This window comes from Sceloporus occidentalis, unplaced genomic scaffold (assembly GCF_023333645.1).
Source record: "Sceloporus occidentalis isolate IW3139 unplaced genomic scaffold, rSceOcc1.0.p SCAF_4, whole genome shotgun sequence".
Lineage (NCBI taxonomy): Eukaryota > Metazoa > Chordata > Lepidosauria > Squamata > Phrynosomatidae > Sceloporus > Sceloporus occidentalis.
Genome location: NW_028316984.1, coordinates 63,655,655 through 63,678,166, shown reverse-complemented (window position 1 = coordinate 63,678,166; position 22,512 = coordinate 63,655,655). Strand labels below are relative to the sequence as shown.

The window sequence follows — 22,512 nt, the reverse complement described above, 5'->3', positions numbered from 1 at the left end:
TTGTTATTTTCAGTTTTTCCACATCCACAGGGGTCCTGTGCCCCTAACCTCAGCAAATGAGGAGGAAGGAGTGTATTAACAATACTCTTGGAAAGAAGATATGTGGTAGTTAAAGAAAAATACTTCAGTTTCAAAGATTAAATTCTAGAGCCAATAACATTTGTGCTCATATTTCTGAGGATACTTAAATTTTACATTTAATATAATTAATATGGCTGGTGCCCAGTTCTTCTTGTATGCAAACTTTACTTTTGACCTTTTTAGAAACTTTTAATTTCAGACCACTAACAGCTGTTGATGCTGTCATTGCTCCTGCTGAGTTTTACTCATTAAAGATAAAAGCTGCTGACAATCTGTTTGATTGTGTTCACCTTTGATGGTCAGGGGGCTCTACTATGACTAAATTATAATTAGCACAACATGCTATTTTCCATCCTTATCGCTGCTTGTTATTTTTTTTATTCTAATGGTTTATACTTTATGAAGTATATGTATCTCTGTGTGTACTTCCAGTGAAAAGCAGTGTTAATTCTGATTTTTTTCTTGCTGTGGAAACATTGTCCGCAAGCATTGTGATAAGTATAGTCTTTGCTTCAGAAAGTTTTAAGTCCTTGCTTCTGTATGTTTTAAGTAAAACTTCACTTGCTGATAAAAAGGCTGGGGGCACTTCAGTAGTGGTTGATACTGTTCCAGGATAATGGTGGTCATGGCCTAAATCCAATAGCTAATTCCAACTTGGATAGACCCATTAAATCAATTGCTGAATTATATGTAATTCCCATTGATTCAGTGGTTCTACTCTACTTGGGACCGGCAGGTTGATTGAATTTCTCTGCTATGAACATTTTAGCTTCTTTCAGTTGAAAAGGAAGGGGAATAAAAGTGATGAGGTTTTTTTGGGTCTTATGGTGGCAAAGCAATAGCTTTCAGATATGAGTATTTTTGCAACAAGTTCTGCGCACCAGTAGAGCGAGGCAAAGGTATATAAAAAGGAAAAAGGTGACACTACTGAAGAATGGAAGGAAAAAGACAGCACTGGCAGTTTGCAGGGGGCTTGTGGTGGGGAAACTGCTAGTTCTGTGTACCCTAAACTGGGAATGTCTGACTTCAATGAGAATCTACAAATCAAGAGACTATAGAAGGAAGGTTGCTGGGACCCTTGCTTGTTTCATGGTATTATAGGGATGCCAGGCCCTGGAAAACTGCGGAGAAAAAATCTGCTGAAACAGGCAAAAAGCCTCACCTTCAGGCCAATCTGGGGACATGGTGTACAGATGATGCATGCCCCTGGATGGGCCAGAAGGCATGCTGAGACTGGCTAATGCAGCCCAAAGCCTCTCGCAAAAGGAGTGGGGGAAAACCACTCCTAGCTGGATGTCTGTTGTGGACTGTTGCCTCCAGACCACAGCATCCAGTAGCCGTGGCCCCATGCCAACTGAGGGTCAACCAGGGATGGATCAGCCTTCAGCTGCTCCAAACTATTAGTCTAACGTATCCCTTTAGGATCTTAGTCCTTGAATATTGTCTGCATCTAGTCTACTCAAACGGTGCATTTGTGTTTGCCACGTGATATTATGAAACCATTCTAAACACAAATCTTCCACTAGGACTTGCTTCCATTGTGAATTAATAGTAACTTTTTTATTGTCAGAAAGGAACTGTGTTTCTACTATGAGAAATGTTTAGACTTTCTAATGCTATGAAGTTACGTAAATATTATTGATCTTATAGTCTTTGTGATACAGCAATCAAATTGTTGAAGTCCAGGATTTAAATCAATTTACATATTTATTGGCCTTAATGAATTTGATCTAATGCACAAGCAAGGGGTCCATAGTCTGCACAGAGGGAACAGTCAATCTTTCATACACACTGGTCATAAGGTGTGAAAGGGTTTTGAGGACAAAAACAATATGTTGGACCAATACAGTACAATTCATACCAGACAGAAAGGGGGAATGGGGGGGGGGAGGAATCCAAAATAGTAAATAATAGATGAAAAAAAGTTTCCCATGTTCACTTATGATAATTGCATTTTTTTGTTTTTCACAGAAAAAAATGGCAATTTTTGCACAGAAAACATAGTTGTATGTATAGAAAATGACATTTTCTTCACATTTCTTTAAAAATAAATAAATCCTAAACTGCAAATATTCTTCAACAACTACTCAATATATTTGGACATTCTTGCAAAAGAGAGAAAAGTGCTAAAATGATTTATTCTTGTCTATGAGAAAAAAATTTACAAATATTATCATACAGCACAAGAACAGTATGATCATAATGTATAACCTAGTTACTATTACCATATATATGCTTGCATAAGTCAATCTCATGTATAAATCAGGGACAGGTTTTGAAATCATATTCATGGAATTTGATATAACCTCTGGATAATTCAAAGGTAAAACCTAGGGGCATCTAAGAAAGAATCAAAGGAAAATGATGCAAAAGGACTTGCAAAATTCTGTCAGGCATAACTGTTTGTGCTCACCCTAAAGAACTTGATGCACGAAGAGGGATCTACAGTAAATTATGGTTGTGTGAGGTGTAGCTAAATGGATGAGGAGGGAACTACAATAAATTGTGATGGTGCAATGTGTAGGGGAGGTGCACAGGCGGAGCTGGAAGATGTACACATGTCTATTTTTTTTTTGCTGCTCCTATGAGGTGAAAAGCCAAGAGCTTGCACTGCCACCATTTTCCCACCCAGGCACTCCAAAGGGCCAGAAATGGGACTATGGAGTAGCTAGGGTTGGTGCTTCTTTTAGGTTCTCTCAGGATGGACAATGCTCTTGGCTTTCACCATTCTACTTATAGAAAGAGATGGTGCATTTAAAAAAAGAGTTAAGATTTAGTACTTACATTGATTCATGGATGAGTCAATCCAGTTTTTTGTGTCAATTTTTGGGCTAAAATTTCAAGATTTTTACATGCGTATTTACAGCACATCTGCCTTCTGCTTCACAGCAGTTTATGAACAGTCTTTAAAGCTAGCCAAATGTGTAGCATGTTATAGTCAGTGATACCATAGCATAGACAGCTGAAGCTAGACTAGGTATCCCTCCAAATTAAAATTAGATTGTAGCTGTAAGATATGTTTTAAATATTAAATGTATATCTTATTTTATGTTATTGTTCAAAATTACAAAAAGCTATAATTAGAATAACATTTAAAATAGGGAATAATTAAGGTTTTGTTTGACATACTTTCTTCTCTTCTTTAAATGCAAAATCCAATATTGAGTGGGATGGATCCAGAGTTTTATTCTAAGGGTTGTAGCATGTCTAAACATAATTTAAATAGGGAATAATTCTGCTTCCATGCAGGGAAGCAGAGTTTCTAGCATTTCCCCCTGCCTCTGCAACCCCCAGCACCAGCTGTCTTGTCTCATTTTTTTCAGAGGGCTCCTCAACTCTAGGTAAAATATTTCCAGGAGATAAAGTGGACTGCAGAAGACAAATTGGTGAAAATTACTTGCTTCCTGATTGAGTTAATGGGAAACCATTACTGGATCAAAAGTTCTTTCTTACAAAAGAGGTCTTCCATTCATGGGAGGCTTACCCTAGATCAAGTAGAGAACATTTTACTAGCCACTGCTACTTGTAAAAATGTAATTCATAATGCCTTACTTGAGGTTCTAGTTCTCACTTTGGTATGAGCTCATAACTGTCTGCAATATATATTTATTTGCCAGGAAGATTTAAAATTCAGAATACACTGATCAATCCCTATTTTAAGATTAAGTGTTCATTTGGAGCTGAATTCATCAATACAATGTCATCTTGTTTAAATATTTAATGACTGAGAGACAGCACACAGCACATTGCTACTGGAGATTTTCCACTACCGCACAGTAATAACTGACACATTCAATTAAAAAGGAGCATTTTCTTAAAATTGGATTTTTCTAAAATGTTTTGAACATGCAAATTGAAACCTATGCTGCTGTTTGTGAGGGCTGTTTTGTAGGCTGCCTGGATTTGTGCCTGTAGATAAAAATAAAGGGTCTGAGGTGATAATTAAAATGAATGGGATACAAAGGATTCTGCAGAGAGTTTCTGCATGCACAGTGGCGTCACTGCACCCTAATGAAAGCAGCTCCCACAATGCTCAACATGCTGCTTTTGAAAATCAGGAAGATTTCAGGAGTGGCTTCTGATCCTCAATTGAAGCAAAACTTTAATTATCACATGTACTGCTTTTCAGCCCCACAGTGTCACATTATTTTTTGGACCTCTGTATGACAATGTAGAGATATTGCAAAAAGAAAAAAAAAGACTGATTTATTCATCAGCACTCTCAGTTCAGCCGACCTCCTACCTTTCGATATTAAGGAATGAATTTGTGCAGTTTGCTTGTAATAAACCACAGGGCCACCTCTTGCCAAGTAAAAACCACGAGCCTACTTTCAGTAAAAGGTAGGCAAAAAGACCTCTGCCTAAAATTAAGGCCAGCCTGGGGGTGGAATCGGAGCATAACATCTACATGACGCATGCCCCAACTCTGCCCCAAGGGTATCATGACATTGTGTGCCGCTCCACATGGTGTGCAGCATCATGGCATTCCTCTGGTGCTGCGTCACACAACGACTTGCCAAAGGAGCACCTTCAAGGTGCGGCACCACAACTAACACACCCTTTCCAGGGTGCAAAAAAGAGCCACTTTTTGTGCTCGCTCCTTTTTGCATCCTGAAAAGGCCAGATTGAGGTCATGGCATGCAGTTGCCATGGCACTAATCTGGTGCATCTGAAGGCGGCTGCAAGCCACCCCTGAATCACTATACCCAATACACTGGAACTCCCTGCCCAGGGAGGCTCCTAGACTCTGGAACTCCCTGCTCATGGAGACCAAAATAGCCCTTTCTTTGATGGCCTTTCACCGACAGTGAAAATCTCTTCAGACAGGCATCCAAACAGAAAGTTTTTAAAGAATGGCCTGAGATGCTATATTGTTTTAATGTATTTTAAACATTTTTATCTTCTTAAAGTATTTGATATTTTAGCATGTAATTTGTTTTAATTATTGTAGTAATTGTAGTACAGTCAGCCCTTCTCATACACTGATTTTTTATACATGGATTCAAGCATCCACGGTTTGAAAATGTTCAAAAAAAAGTATAAATTTCAAATATCAAACCTTGATTTTCCATTTTTTATAAGGGATACCATTTTGCTATGTCATTATATTTAATGGGACTTGAGCATACATGGATTTTGTTGCCCATGGGGTATCTTGGAACCAAATCCCAGAGTATAACAAGAGTCCCCTGTAATTCAGTTTTAATGTAATATTTTGTAATATTCCTAAGAGAGCATGTGTGAACAGAAAACAGACAGAAAAGTAGACTGCAGATAAGCCTGACTCACTAAAATATGTTTTATTGTATTGTTTTTTAAGGTTGTAAGCTGCTCTGAGTCCCAGTCCTGGGAGAAGGGTGGGATCATCATCGTCATCATCAGCAGCAGCAGTTTTATCTCCCCCTTGCATCACCCAATTAACAGGATTTAATGACTATTTAATGATGGGAGGAAGACACTTCACTCCTTCATGTGATAATCTCCAAAGAAAGGTGGGTGGGGGGCTGGGGGGTCCCTACCAACTGTCAGATTCACTTTAAACATTGAGGTAATTAGCTGGGTGAATTTAGGACTGTTGGCACCTGTGTATACCAATATTCACTAAGGAAGATTCCAAGTTTCGGTGAATTAAGGGCTCATTAAAAAAAATATGTAATAGTGCAATAAAACACATAATAGTAATTGAAACAGACACAGCATTCAGGGACAATTAAAATGGCAATATGGAACAATTACATACATAGGAATTTATCACATGGGAGGCAAAACTTCCAAATCCCGTGGATAAACAGGGTTTAAATCCGTGAATATCCCACAAGAGCAGGATTATTTTCAGAAGGTTTCCCGCGACTTTGGCATTGACCTGACATTAACCTGTGCAAAAAACGGCAAAATTGCGCTGCTTTTTAACTTTCCGTAGTTAAAAAGGGGCTTGATTTTGCTGCTTTTTTATGGGTTAATGCCAAAGTTGTGTGACATCATCTGAAAACAATCCCGCTCTTGTGGAATATTCACATATTTAAATCTCATTTATCCATGGGATTTGGGTGTTTCCCTTCTGTGTGATGAACTCCTAAGGAAGGTCAAAGAAGAAAGTGCAAAGGGAAGCTTGCTACTGAACATAATGAAAACAACAATAATGACCACAGATGACCTACACAAATTCAGCCTAGACAATGAGGAAATCAAAATAGTTAAAAATTTCTCATAACTTGGATCAAACATTGGTCAGAATTCAGCCAAGAAGTAAGAAGACTAACAATGGTAAGTGCAACAATGAAAGAACTAGATTAGATCCAAAACATCACAGACATACAACTGAGTGCTAAAGTTAGAATTGTCCAAACCATTATATTCCCCATCACCATATATATCAGAGCTGGACAGTGAAGAAAGCATATATTTTTTTAAAATCAACTCATTTGAGATGTGATGCTGGAGAAGAGTACTGAGAATACCATGGACAACCAAAAAGACAAAGGAGTCCTTGAACAGATCAAGACTGAGCTCTCCCTGGAAGCCAAGATGACTGAATTGAGGCTGTTGTATTTTGGCAACATCATGAGAAGGCATAACTCATGAGAAAAGATAATAATTCTAAGAAAGGTAGAAGGTAGTAAAAAGAGAGTAGCAACATTACCACACTACCCTTTTATAGTGCTGCTATTCCACTTTAACTCCTCTTGCTGTCTCCTGTTGTATTCTGAGGTTTGCAGGTCAGTGAGTCCTAAGAGCTGTCTGGCTGAGAATTCTAAATGCTGCTCCTTAAACTGCAAATACCAGAATGCAACAGGAGGCAGCCAGAGCACTTAAGGTGGAATAATAATAATAATAATAATAAATTTTATTTTTACCCCGCCTTTCCAAAAAATGATCAAGGCGGCTTACAAAGGTTAAAAGCAATTACAATACGAAGTAAAACAATTACAATATAAAAGTTAAAACATTACTACATAAAATGGGAACAGGAATCAGGAAAAATACACATGTCAAGGGTAAGAACAATCGTAGTAGTGCTATATGAGTGTAGTATGGTAATGTAGGAAGACTGCATGTGAGATGGCTACACTCAATCAAGGAGCTCACTGGCCTGAATCTATAAGGCCTAAGCAGAGCAGTGACAGATAGGAGGTCTTGGAGATGTCTCACCCACAGGCTCATCATGAGTCAATGTCAACTTGAGGGCAGTTAACAAGAACAACAGCAGACTTGGAGGAGTGTAGAGAGAGGTGATAATTACCTGTCCAAAGACTAGAACACAGAAAGTAGGCGTAGCTCAGACTAAGGTCTGAGGGCAATACAGTGAGTAGAATAATTCCTCTGTGTGCATGAGAGGTCAGGTTGTGGGGCCAATTTTTATATCTGAGATCCTAATCTCAAGGGGTGTCCTATCTCAAAACCAGTGATTCTCCGGGAATGCTGCCAACACACACAGCTGATAAGAGCCTGCTCAGCAAAAGGTAAACACCTCGAGCTGCCAAGAAGCAGTTCTTCCAGCAACAATGCCAAAAGAAGTCCAAAGAGAGTAAGCCACAAGCCAGTCCAAAGTTCAGGATTATAGAGAGAAATACTACCAGTCCAGTCCGAGGTCAAGAATACCAGAGGGTTGGTCAGCGAGTGCGGTAAGAGGTCAAGGATTCAAAGGCAGTCAGAGGTCTAGGAGGCAACGAGTCAGATCCAGCAGCTAATGAGAACAAATAGTCTCTGACAAGAGCGCTCAGCATCTTCCAGATGTCTTATATCTAGTTCCCTTATCACAGCTGCTGATTGCCTAATTAGTGTGTCTCAGCAAGTCTCTTGGAATGCCTTTTCTGATCTCCTTTGGCTAAAGGTAGGAACCTCAATGTTCTACTGCTGTATGGCCCGGTATACATGGTGCTAAAGCGCCGTGCTGGCAGTGTACTAGGGTTAAGGGACTGTTTGGCAACCACACGGTCCCTAACCCTAGTACTGCGTGGTGCCATACCAATGGCAGTACACTATGTGTATGGGAGCCACCATTGTTACGTGACAGACACATAGCGTCTGCATGTCGCGCCACACTTGTGACGCTTTTTGCGGGGTCTTTTTCCTCTGCAGGGAAGCAGCTTGGTTTGGTGGCTGTGGCTTCCCTGTGGGGGGGGGGGAGGCGCCGGCAGGTCTCCCTTTTTGGGAGGTCTGTACCGTGCCTATGGCCCGTTACAGACCGTCAAGAAGCGGCAGTCTGCCGCCGCCGCCAGTTGCAGCGTCCAGGAACTGCAGCAGCCAAACGGCACGGTTCCCGGACGCTGCAGAGAAGGAGCGCAAAAATCATGCAACTTCCTGGGCCCCGGAAGAGACGGCGCTAGTCTGGGGCGCGACGTGCGGACGCAGAGAGTCTGCTACGTCAAGATGGTGGCGGCCATGTGGAACGGCCGCCGCCATTTGTTACGGACCCAGTCCGTGGTAGGATTAGGGGCGTCTGGAAGAGACACCCCTTTCTAACCCTAGCATGGACTGAGTCTGTCCTAGGGTGCCCGTCTGTAATGGGCCTATGTCTCCCAAGGCTGGCACTTCTACTGGGGCAAGGCTGCGCTGCTGAGCCCCAGGCTCCACTGGAGGAGATCCCACAGAGCTAGGGTCTGGCTGAGCGAAATCCACTGGGACTGGGAGAGCAGACCTGGGACCTGGCAGGGCAGAACTGGGGCGTGGCACAGCCTCAGGTTCCTCCTGCACCTGAGGAGTCGAGTCCTCCTCCTTGTCCTCCTCGTGGCTGGCCATGACAGTGATTGTATTAGGACAACTTCCCTACGTTATAGGGAAGTTGTCTGGGAGCACAGCAGGGAGAAGGCAAGGTGGGCTGACTTACTGCTTTGGTGCAATGGTACCTCCTTTGTTTCTTAGTTCAAGAGGAAATGCAGAGGGCCTGGGGTGAGCAATCGCTACTCCCACTTAGCTTTGATTGTGGCATTACACGTCTCAGAAACCTCTTAGAAACATACTGGCTTCACACAGGAAAATATGGAGACTCCCAAATACAGTGCAGGGTATGCAGGGTGTACTAATAATACTAAGGATCGCCATTTCAGATTGAAGGTTGTGTGTAACCTGGCAGAGTGCCACAACCTTGACACAGACAGACTATTAGTCTGGGAGACAGAGTTTACAGCAGCCCTTGTAATACAGTAAATCTGTTAATACAGTAAAATTGAAAGTGAGAACAAGGCTGGTTTGGATTCCCAGGTAAATCTTTCCATGCCTTTCAGATTACATCAAATGTAAGTCTATTTAAAATGCCCCCTCTTCCTCCCACTCCTTGTCAACCACACAATTACATTCAGATGCCTAGGAATTTGTATTTGTACTTCATTCTTCCATGTCAGAACAAAGAATTTCAGACACTTTCTCACATTTGGCAACTTTACAAGAGTTCTTGTAATTTTTTAAAAAAATTTTTAGAAATTGTTTCATTATTATTAAGGAAAAAAGTGGGTTCCCGAAAAGCATCATTTTTTACATGTTACAGTTTTTCTTCTCATTTTGTTCCCTTTAATAGAAAGGAGGACCACTCAAATTCAGCTGCAGCCTCCCAATAATAGATACCCTAAAGACTGGTGACTCATAGATGGCAAGGAAACCACAGGCCAACCTATAGTCAGAATTGCTTACAGTTCTGACCTGGTTCTGTCCCTAATCTGATACAGTGACAGGCAGGTGTTCACATTCCTGTGCACCACTGCATTGTGGAGCTACCACTGCCATTTGCCCCTTATCTGTAAGTGCCATCACATCCCCTGAGGAGGGCCCATTGCAACCCATAAGAGCAGAAATGGGATGCCTAGCTTCATCCACATAGCCAGGTGAACCCTTTCACACATCACAAAGAACACAATGCCAGGTAAGGCAGCTGTCACAGCCACCACAAGCAACTCATCTTTTAGACCAATGCAATGGCCTTTTGAGCCAGAATCAGTCAGGAATTGCTGGATTCACATCCAGACTGACCAGACTGGTCCCACCCAGGGCTATTGGCCTATGTTGCCCTTAAAGGATGGCTCAAGTTCAGGAGGAGCATGGATCAAAAGGGCCATGTGTTCAACTCCTTGATGAAATCATTTAGGGGTTCACAACTTGCCCTTTTCCACATCTAACTTTGCAGAAGTTAGACCTCACTGATCCATTTAATACTGGTTTGAATTTCCCTATGTTTGCAGAGATGATATAAATTGCACAAGAGACACCTATCAGCAGATTGTGGTTAACTCCAAAATGTAGTGACATAAACACAGCATGTGAAAGAGGGAAGTAAAGTATTTCTAAGCAAATTTCCACAAATTTCCATGGCATGGCTCCCTGGATGCCAATCATATCCATCCATCCATCATTTGGTGGCAGAGAGAACAGAATGGAATGGCTGCAAAGGGAGGAGTGAATACATGGATATGGATAAAGTATAGAAGAAGTGATTTTATTGTCTCGATGAATTGGCTGACATTAATAAGCTATTTTAAAATGAAAGGAAGACTGGATGGAAAAAACAGAGGGGTGTCTACATCAAAAAGTGACTCTGGACATTATTGGACAGGAAAAATTGGAAGGTTATCCCAGTGAATGCAGAGTCAATCATGGGGTTTCATGTTCCTTCACATGAGATCATCACACGAACATAGAATGTAATCCAGAGTCAATCATGTTCGTTCACATGAGGTTATCATACCACATCGAAAGGAATCGAGGGTGAATCTGAACGCAATCATGGCTAATCCCAGAGATGGGTAAATTTGCTGATTCACCGAAGTTTAAAAGCATGTTGCAATTCAAATTTATAGTCAATTCTGATTGGGCATGGTGTGGAATCTTTTTGTGAATTGCCCCTGGATTCCCTTCGATTCCCATGTTCCTCCTCTGCCTCCTTCTCCTCCACTTTCTATTCCTGTGGCTGAGTGTGACAGTGTGACTGTTGTGATTTTGTGTGTGTGTGTGTGGGGAGGTCCTCTGAGGAGAATGAGCCATGCGGGGAAGGCGCAGAGGGAGAGCAGTGAACACATTGCCTTCGAGGTTGGTATGCTGTGTGGGCAGGGAGAGGTGAGGCTGAGGGAGATGGGGAAGGATAGCAAGAAGGAGGAGAAGAGAAGGAGGTGGCAGGAGCAGCAGCCATGAGGCAGTTGGGTGGTTTTCTTTTTTATGTGACTGTTTTTGTGGTGAAGAGGCCTCCGAGAGGGTGCAGATGATCAGGAGCGTCCTCCCCCCTGAACCGGAAAGAGCCTCCTGGCCACCGATAAAACAGCCGCCTCCTCCAGTCCCAAAGCCTCACCAGCTCTTCCAAACGAGCGGACACAGCGAGCAAGGAATCCATGGCAGGGCCGGCCCTCCTCCCAGCCGCATCCAACGCCTCTCAGGCCACCTGTGCCACCAAGGGAGACGGAGCAACAGAGCAGCCCGCAGGAGGCCTGCACCAAGTCCTGCTGGTCCTCCAGCGTAGCCTTGGCTGAGGTGTTGCCCCTGGAGGGAGGAGGAGGAGGAAGAGGAGGAGGCAACCAGAGGGATGAAAGGCACTCTGGCCAGGCTCCCCGCTGCCACGGTAATGGGGTTTATATAGCTGGAATTAGATAGGTTTAACCATCACACAAAACCTAAAGGCTCAAATAAATGACTCCTAAATAGGTCAGTGAGTACTAGGCATTCTCAGCAGAAGTGAAATGCTTTTTGGGTTAAGGCATAATAATAGAAACAGATGGGATTTGCATTAGTGTCTTAGTCCTTGACCAGAAACAGCAGATCTAAGAATATACTTGAGACTGAGTATTGTAGTGTTAGCAGGTGATATTTTCCCCATTATTGCATTGTATCATCAAATTATTTAATATTATTTAAGAGTATGAAGACACTATGAAGTCATTAAAATCAATACTCAATCATGTAGTATTTTTCTATGCTTCTCTTCATATCTCTACACATAGTTATTTTGCAGTATGACTGAACTGTGTACTACTGAATTTGAACAAGGATATTGGAATTTGACAGTGAGAGGAGAAAAAGTGAATTTGGACAGAATGTATTTTCCATTCCCAGTGATTAGCCATATATGAGCCAATGTACAGACCACAGAAATAAACACTCCTGAGACTTGATCTGACTTCATCTGAAGAATGAGGTCATTCTAACTTTGTTCCCTTCCCTAATGAATTAGAACTTTAGGTCTTTTCCTGATACATGATGTCTATATGGAATGAATGTTTCATAGCCAGTACTTGCAAATTAAATGACATTTTGATGACCTTTGTCATGTCATCACATGCTGTAACATAAGAACACAGTAACTTATCAATAGCTATGGTGTGACAAATTTTATATCTAAAATCAAAATTGCTTATATGATTGGTGAGTTGTGTTTGAAAAAATCAATAAATTGAGCACCAATAAACTGAATCCTCTGTTTTAACTTTTTGCCACCTATCTTATTATACAGCTGAGAATGAGAAGTTGTTTACATTCAGAAAAGGCTGATAAACATCTGTACTGAAAAACAAATCCTGAAAAGAACATCTTGCATTGAGAATGAAACACATATTTCTTTCAATAGCCAAGGTTTATAGAGCAACATCACAACAGCTGCAAAGGCACACATCTAACAGCTTTTCTATATGCCCTGATTTCAACAATTCACTCAATTACTACTTTTTGTATTCACAGACAGCTTATTTTAATGCAAATCTATATCCTGTTATGCATAAAGAGTATTTTTAATTGTGCTGAAACAACTTCAAATTTAATTAAAGTTTGCCATTCAGAGTATAAAATAGATTAAAGAGAATGCTGACACAAGAAAAATAAATATTCAGCTATTTAATTTAACTCTGAATTTATTTTTAATCCAAACACAAAAATAACTATGGCTTTAATTACAATTTTATGGCAAATGTCATATGAAACGTGTGTTTTCATTTTCTCTTCAGTTCATTCAAACTACATTAACTTTTCCTTGCAATAGTTTTCATGCAAAAACTCTTTCCACTGTTTAACACTGTTTATTTTACACAAAGGCAAAGCACACTATATTAAACAGTGGAGAAAGGTTTTTGCATGATCCTGTTGCGCATCAGTCCCATTGTGCATCATGACAATCAGGCTGCAGTTTTCATACTCATACTCTTACCTGAAACTAAGCCCCATTGAATAAATGGGACTAAATTAGTAGACATGTAAAGATCTGTACAGCAATTTCCCCATTTCTAAACTGAGAGTAGAAGAAGTAAGGGAGGAGCACAATTTTCTAACAGTTCACCTTTAGTAAAAATACTTAAGGCCCCAAAATATTGCATTTACCCACTGACAGGGGTCACAAAGTTCAAGTTCATATTTACTGCAGTCACAGACCAGCACAGGTAAAAGGGGGATACAGAATAAAAGAAGATAATGGTAAAAACAAGGTTTAAAAAAGGTAAAAACAAAGGCTAAAACATTATTTAAAATAGCCCTTTAAAATCCAGTGTGGCAGCAAGATTAATACTAGCCTACTGTAGGGTTGCCATAATTGTCCACTATTACCAGGGACAAAATGTGGAACGAATTCAAGACCAAACTGTAGGACAACTGCAGGACAAAACTCAGCCCAAAATGTAGGACATTTAAGAAAAAGGGAGGACCTTAAATGTCCTACATTTTGGGCTGAGTTTTGTCCTGCAGTTCTCCTACAGTTTGGTTGCCTGATGGATTTTAACTGCAGCTGCACAGAATCTGACAACTTTATTTATTTATTTATTTATTTATTTATTTATTTATTTTATTTTTATCCCACCCTTCTCCCAAGTTCGGACCCAAGGCAGCTCAATACACACACACACACACACACACACACCAATTTAAAAACAATTAAAATACTCCAATTAAAACATTAAAAAGTTTTAAATATTACAACATACAAAATTTAAAACATGCAAGGTTAAAAATAATCTAAACCAACCCCCCCAATCCCCCAATAAAACCAGCCCTGCATGATTTTAAAAAGCTTGCTTGAATAAAACAGTCTTTGCTTGCTGGAGAAAGACCAGCAGGGAGGGAGCCAGCCTAGCCTCACATGGAAAGGAGGCCAGCAGGGTGGGAGCAGCCACTGAGAAGGTTCTCTCTTGTATCCTCACCAAATGAGTCTGAGATGGTGGTGAGACTTCTCCTGAGGATCTTAGGGCTCTAGGTGGTTCGTATGGGGAGATACAGTCTCTCAGTCTAGACCTAAGCCATGTATGGCTGTATAGATCATGACCAGCATTTTGAATTTTGCTCAGAAATTAACTGGTAGCCAGTGAAGCTGTTTCAATACATGAGTTATATGCTCCCTCTGATTGGCTCTAGTCAGCATTCTAGCTGCAGCATTTTGGACCTGCTGAAGTTTCCAAAAAGTTTCCAATGGCAGCCCCAGATACTCCAAACAGGATGTAACCAAACCATATGTTTCTATAGCCAGATCTGATGTTTCAAGGAATGGGTGCAGCTGGTGCACTAGCTTTAATTGTGCAAATGCACTCCTTGCCACTGTTGAAACCTGGACATCCAGGCTCAGAGATGAGTCCAAGTGCACACCCAAGCTGCAAACCTGAGATTTCAAGGGAAGTGTAACCCCATCCAGCTCAGGCACAGCCGTAATTCCCTGATCTGCCTTATGACTGACCAGAAACCCCTCTGTCTTGTCTGGATTAAGCTTCAATTTGTTTTCTCTCATCTAGTCCATTATTGACAGCAGACAATGGAGTCAGATGGAAAGGAGAAATAGAGTTGAGTGTCATCCACAACATACCCCAAAACTCCGGATGACTTCTCCCAGCTGTTTCGTGTAGATGTTAAATAAAATGGGGGACAAACAGAACCCTGTGGGACTTCACAGGCCAGCAGCCAAGGAGTTGAACAGGAGTCACCCAACAGCACATTCTGGGCCTGCCCCTCCAAGAAAGACTGGAACCACTTCATAGCAGTACCCTCAAGTCCCATCCCAAAAAGGCAGCTCAGAAGGATACCATGGTCGATAGTATCAAAAGCCACTGAGAGATCTAGTAAGACTAAAAGGGACACACTCCCCCTGTCCAGTTTCCTGTGCAGGTCATCCACCAAGGTGAACAAAGCTATCTGTGCCATAGCCAGGCCTGAAGCCAGACTGAAATGGATCTAGATTGAAATGGATCTAGATTATATAATATTATATCTGTATCAGTGTCTGAAAGCAGTAAAGAAGTGTAAAATTGACTGGTGTGTCCTTGATGTTTATACAACAGAGGTGAGCTAAGACTGAGATGGATGTCCCTGTAGTATGAGCTCTGTTGTTTCTATTTGGCCAGAAGGGATCTTTTTATACAGTCTGCCCTTGCCTTACATGTGGGATTTGTTCTAGACACACACACACCCCGCATAAGTAAAAAAGCTTGCATGCACACTGTGTGGCCATGCATACATGCAGTGGGTGTATGCACCATTCTCCCAATCCCCTGGCAGATTCCGCATAAGCTGGAAGCCGCCTATAATGAGCCCGCATATGGCATGGGCTCAATGTATTGGCCTTCAAGAACAGCTGAATGAAGGGCATGGCATCTTGTCAAAGTAAAGGTTCTCTGGTGTTTAGTTACTTTGAGTTTTGCTAAATATACCATAGCTGATGCCAAATATCTCTTGGAGTCATTAACAATAAAAGTTGGGGTGATAGCTAGGTCGCCATACTGCTCTTCCTGCTCCCTCTGTTCAGGTAAGGAAGATGGAAGTACCAGTGTCATGTAGTTAGCAAAATAAGGATCAGAGTCAAGCAAACATCCCAGGCCTTTGGTGGGGGAAGCATCCTTTGATTTATCCAGTAAGACAGGAGAAGAAATAAATAGTGGTGAGGGTTGTCTTTTCTGTAGACAGGGCTTACATAGGGTTTGGGGTCCCTGGACTTTGAGTGTAGATGAAGATGCATCATCATTATCAGACATTTTGATAAGGCTATTTGCTGCTCGAGATTTATAGGTACTATAGAATAACAGTATATTTTCCTTTGCAAAAGAAAACAGCAAGAGTGTTGGTTATTTTAATCAAGTATGAGGTGAAAGGGTCACTCCTAGTTCAGCAGCCCTGTTCATAACTCATCCTCAATTATTTATTTATTTATTTTTATGTAGAAAACCATGATTGTGGATCTTTGGCATCAATCATAGATTCACACACAGTTACACTACTGCAAAAGCAGTACACTACTGTAAAAACACCCACAGACTTACACTATTCTAAAATAAATTACTCTAAAGGCAATGATGAATCATGATCATTAGTGAGAATTATTCATATCTGTATATACTTGACTATATAAGCCAAATTCATGTACAAGTTGAGGGCAGGTTTTGGGGCCAAAGTTATGAACTTTGATATCACCCATGAATAAGTCGAGGATAAAACTTAGGGACATGTAACAAAGGATCTAAAAAATGAAGCAAAGGTAAATAATGCCAAAGAACTTACAAAATTCCAGCAGGGATAACTGTTTTTGCTCATACTAAAGGGTGGATGGATGAGAGAGCAGAGTGGGGTTGGTGGTTCCAGGACAGATTACGTTCAAGCCTTTCACCAGAGGACGGTTCCTTTTTTATGAGTTAAAGTGCAGTATTTACACTCACCCATGGATAATTCGACTCAGGTTATTTGGACCAATTTTTGACTAAAATTTCTAGACCTACAGTACACATGAGGATATACAGTATATGTGATCACTTCAGTTCTGGTCAATTCAAACTCATCCAAATCAAATGAAACGGCCTGTTACAGACTGCCAAAATAAAGCTGCTTCGGGTCTCTTTGGAGGTATGCTATTTAAATGATGCATGGGTCCTAAGAGTCCGGAGGTCGCGCCAAAGCCACACTCCATTCCTAAGCACAGGAGGGCAGCTTTGGTGCAGCTTCCAGATTCTTAGGATGCATGCATCATTTAAACAGCATACCTCCAAAGAGACCCTAAGCAGCTTTATTTTGGCAGTCTGTAACAGGCCTATGGCCTGTTACAGAGAGCCAAAATAAAGCTGCTTCGAGTCACAGTGGAGGTATGGTGTTTCAATGATGCATGCGTCCTAAGAGTCCAGACGCCACACCAAAGCCACGCTCCAGTCCTTAGGGCTGGAGCGTGGCTTTGGTGCGACTTCTGGACTCTTAGGACGCATGCATCATTGAAACACCATACCTCCTCTGTGACTCGAAGCAGCTTTATTTTGGCTCTCTGTAACAGGCCTAAAATTAATCCAAAAAGTAAAAGGAACCAAAACTTGTATCCCATACCAGTACCACATAATAGCAGCAATATCAAATTAAGGAATATATATATATATATATATATATATATATATATATATATAATCTTAAAACTCTAAACAATATGTATTCTTTTCCCACTGCTATCTTACCTGTTTGATGTCATATGCAAGGAGAACATACTTTAAATCTGGAGATACTGAATATCTTGAGGCTTTAAAAGTTACCTATAAAAGAGCACAGCATTGGACATTTTGTTAGATGAAATGTACTTTGCCGTAGACATTTTGAAAGCATGAATTTTTATATAACAGCGAGGAATCAATGGCCTTGAAGGGTAAAACCAATCAAAATCTAAAATTTTGGAGAAGTGTATCAACCAAATGTGTGTGTGTAAATAATTGTGTGAAAGCAAATCTTTGAGCACCCTCTGAAAGGAGCTGTTTGGATACCAGTTTGTATTTTCAGATGTGATTTCGGTGTCATAATCATTATGGTTAGGCACTACAGTACATTAAAAGCTACATGTTATTCAAGCATTTTGGAGTTTACCTTTGGCCTAAACAAATTATTTCACAGAAGAAGTGAACATGATCACTGGAAAAAAAAAATATAGATACAGAATACAGCAGTGCTTGGTTTCTATACTAATTTCTTCCAGAAACAAACATTTCAAAGATCACCTTTTTTCTTTTTTCTTTTTTCCTGAAGATATAAAATCTTCACACATGTGGCAAATATAATGGAGAAGAAAGAAGCATTATCAGCCTAATAATACTTTATGTCTAGATAAGAATACATGACATCAAATTGAATTCAAGGCTATAATTTAATCAAGAGGTAATGGTGGTGTCAGAAAGAATTTAATGGATCTGATTTGGAGGAAGGATCAACGTGTACTTGAAGCAACAGAATCACTGAAGGGAATTATTTTATGTATATCTGAAGACACTTCCTATATAGATAGGAAAGGGGTCAACAATGAACCATTTCAAAAATGCAGGGAAGCCAGAAAGAGTATTTCTCTATACCCCAAATGCTAGCATTATAACTCAAAAGGAGCATATAAGGAGAACTATTCAAAAGAGATTATATTCAGATATTCACTGATGTGCCTCTTTTCTTCATAGAAATGAAAAATTATGAAAACACAATAGGATCTTTTAAAGAAGCCCTATTTGCACTGGAAGTGGAGCAGAAGTTGGGCTGATAATCTTAACCTTTAGCTCATTAGCTATACCACTGGCAAACCTAGAGAGCTGCATGGCTGCACTATCAGCTGGATGGACTTTCCAGTCAATCAATGATACTGCCTAGAAAGACTGAGAAGGAGTAGAAGAAGAACATGAATGATTCCCTCATCTCCAGCTGTCAAGCTCAAATGCAGGTCCCCCACATTGCCCTGGAGTTAGGTCACTTTGCAATGGATGTGGTTTGTTTCCTCACTGGTTCAGTAACAAATTGGATTCAGCTACTCCTCCACTTCCCTCCTCTCCCCCCAGATATACTCCTTCTTTTACCAAGAAATTCTTTAACATATCCCATCTACTTTAGGTCAACCTGAACATAAGTTGTTTTTTTTTTTAAAGTATATTTCATGCCACACTTTCCTTTTCCAAAAAAAGTCTCCCTTTGACTATAGCACATGTCCTTCCCTCCTGCATTGATTTATATTTAAAAATAGTAGGCCTCCTGTCAGAAGAAGGGTAGGATATGAATAGCATAGAATAGAATAGAACAGAACAGACCATGATGCTATTTCCCTTTCCCTCTATAGGTGCAGTTTATTGGGGGGGAACCCAATGAAAGCAAATGGCAACCAAGGCACATATGAAGGGAAAATGTTGATTTCCACCTCTTAGTATACCTCTCAGAGCTGCTTTTTCTCAGAAAATGAAATGGCGTCTATTAACAGCAGGCCTTTTAAAATGGTTTAACATAATATATATTATATAATGTTTTAAAATAATGTATAAGATGGCCTTTGTGTAACTTTTGAACATTAACTTCCAAACATAATTTTGAGGCCAATCTTCTTTCTCTCTCTCTTTAACTATACCATATACAGTATACTCATCTATAAGTCTAAAAAATTATGCCCAAAAATTGACTCAAAATCCCAGGTGTACTTATTTACAAGTCAATATAGTAATGTGATAGCAGCTCTTTCAGATTTCCCCATGCGGTTGGGAGAGAGTTTCTTTTTCTCTTGAGCCAAGCAGAAAGAGTCCTGGGTGACTGATTGCTATTAAACAAACAGCAGAGTCCCTCTCCCACCTGCACTATCTGGGAAGTCAAGGGTGAAACCAAAGTTGAAACGCTGAAGCAAAAAGCCTCAATAGAGTCCCTCTTGCTGTGTGCATGCATACACACACTGAAGGAGCCCCCAAGTTTTACCCTCAACATATCCACAGGTCATAGCAAAATCCATAATTTTGGCCCCAAAACCTGTCCTTGACTTATACATGAGGTTGACTTATAGTCAAATATATATGGTATATATAGATATAGATATAGATATAGATATAGATGCATGTACAGTGGACCCTTCCTATCAATGAACTGGCAAGCTGCAGATTTGACTGCCCAAGGATTGCCATGCCTCATATTATTCACATCTGAGTGCCCATCGCTGGCATTGAATAATATAAGGAGTGACTATCTGTATCTTTTGCCTCCTAAACTGAACCCCAGCAGATGGGAAGGGTCTACTGTACACACAAATATGCAGTTTGAACCAGCCATTGTATTCTGATACAGCTTTTGACATCTCAGCATAAAACACTTAAAATAGTTGTATCACAAACGTAATTTCCTTACTAAAAAATAATAATAATTTGCAAATGTTGAATCACAATTACACCAATAAAAGCATTAAACAAACAAACAATCCAAAAATATAACCTAAATATAACGGAAATTTTAACAACTACAATATGGTTTCTTGTCAACCATATTACACCCTGACTAATGAGTTAATTGGTTCTAAAGAGAGACACTGGATGACAATAAAGTACTTATAAATTACTGATGTATTTAGGTTCCTCTTTTGAGAAAACCTCCCACAAGCAAACTGTCAAGACTCACAATTCAAAACAAAACAAAATCTCATAATCATTCCCTGATAATAATTCCCTAAATTAGGCATGGGAATCATGCAGTGCAGCAGATGTTGCTGGAGTACAACTCTCTCTAGTTTTCAAACTTTATAACCAATGGTGATAATAAATAAATAAGTAAATAAATAAATAAATAATGATTTATTAATAGCTTGCCTAATCACAAGGAATCTGGGCAGGTTACAACAGTAAAAATATATTAAAAATTCAATAAAATTCAAAATTAATCCCTTCCCCACCCCACCCCCATCCAAGTTCTAAAACAATAATGTTAAATAATCACAATATCAAATATTAAAATACAATTAGCTAAAAATTGAGGAAGATTATGTGGACAGAAAGAAACATAAATACCAATCAAGTTCACATTCGTATCATATTCCTATTTGGGGAGGGGAAGCTAGGTTGGGAAGGCCTGCTGAAAGAGATATGTCTTAAGAGCCTTCTTAAAGGCTGTAAGAGTGGAAATGTGGCGGATCTCCTCCAGCAGGTCATTCCATAACTTCAGAGCAGCAGTGGAAAAGGCGCTCTGGGTAACTGAACTTAGCCTGGATCTTTTTGGCTGAAGTAAATTCTTCCCAGAGGACTTTAAAGTGCGGGACACAGTACGGAAGACAGTGTTTCCTTAAGCATTCTGGGTGTAAGCCATGTAGGGCTTTAAAGGTAATCACCAACACCTTGTACCTTACCCAGAAACTAATTGGCAGCCAGTGGAGGGACTTCCGAACCAGTGTGATGTGATCATTTCGAGAAGTACCCATGATCAATCTGGCTGCCATATTTTGTACCAGTTGGAGTTTCTGAACTTGGCACGAGGGTAGCCCCATGTAGATCACATTACAAAAGTCCAATCGAGAGGTTACCAGTGCATGTTCTACTGTTTCAAAGTTTCTAGGTTCCAGGAAGGGGCGCAGCTGGCATGTCAGACGAAGCTGATAACAGGTGCTCCTGGCTGTCCCATCCACCTGGGCTGAAGCAACGAGTCAAGACGGACCCCCAAGCTGAGGATAGAGTCCTTAAGGGGAAGGACTGTTTAAAATCATAGTCCAACAACATCTTACTTCAGTCTACAAATTCCTTTAGTAATTAGTCTAGTTTCTTATTTTATGCTACCTTTCTCTATTCAGAAGTAAACCCAATTGAGTATTTTGATTGGGATTAAGCATAACCATTAGTGAAGAATGGTGAGAATTGCAGTCTAAACACATTGGGAGGGATGCCTGAATTTCACTTCTGGTGTACATGACTGTACTCATACTTTAGTGGTTCACAGTGGTTGTTCTCTTTTTTTCCTTTAAGAACTAAAGGTATCAATGAGAACAGGAGATGTTGAAGGAATTCCTTGCAGGTATTCCGTTTTCTAGGGCAAAATCTATATGTATTAGCAGCCAGAAGATGCCTAACTGTGAGTCCAGTGAGTTCTTACTCTCTGGCCAACACCCTTATGATGGAGTGTTGCCTGGAATGAGCTACACTGGAGACTTGGTGCGTTGCTTAGGCCTGCTGCTGGTGGTAAGCAGAATTTTAGAATGCATACTTTTGCAGTAGGAAGTATGTTTATGCATTGTAGTTGTCAGTCCTTAGTACCACTGTTAAATCTTTGCATTTATTTCTTAGACATTTTGATTAGTTTGCTCTTTGTATAGCTATTTGAACTGTGTTACCTATTATAACTATGAAGAAACAATCTTGAAATGGTGTACATTATGTAAACATTTCCAATATTTTTGTGATCATGGCTTACTGTGGAAAGGGAATGTTCTTGCCCAACCACTGCAGGAACACAGAGACCAGATGCCACAATCCCAAGGCGGCCACTGCTGCAGCCCCAAACAGACTGCAGCAAGGAGCAGATAAAATGTGTTCCTTTTACGGCCAGGTTTCGGCTGCCTTAGGCAGTCTCAGCATGGCTTCTTCAGGAAGGAGTGTGTTGGGGAAGCATGTTGTCTAAGTGCATGCCCCCAAACTGCATGGAAGTCACATTTTGTTGGCTGTCTGTTTCAGGCCGGATTCTGCATTCATGGATTTAACACCTATGGCTTGAATTAAAAACAAAACAAACAAACAAACAAAACCAAAAAGCAAACCTTGATTTTGC

At 40.4% G+C, this 22,512-nt stretch overlaps 1 protein-coding gene across 2 annotated transcripts in view; it reads right to left on the bottom strand.

Moving 5' to 3' along the window:
* The window catches only part of DPP10 (dipeptidyl peptidase like 10), an 817,369-nt gene that overhangs the window by 187,350 nt on the left and 607,507 nt on the right, over positions 1-22,512 (bottom strand). For both annotated transcript variants that reach the window (XM_089520160.1, XM_089520161.1), the window contains exon 5: positions 17,448-17,522. In XM_089520160.1, coding sequence (XP_089376286.1) covers positions 17,448-17,522 — 75 coding nt within the window. The remainder of the gene's footprint in view (positions 1-17,447; positions 17,523-22,512) is intronic.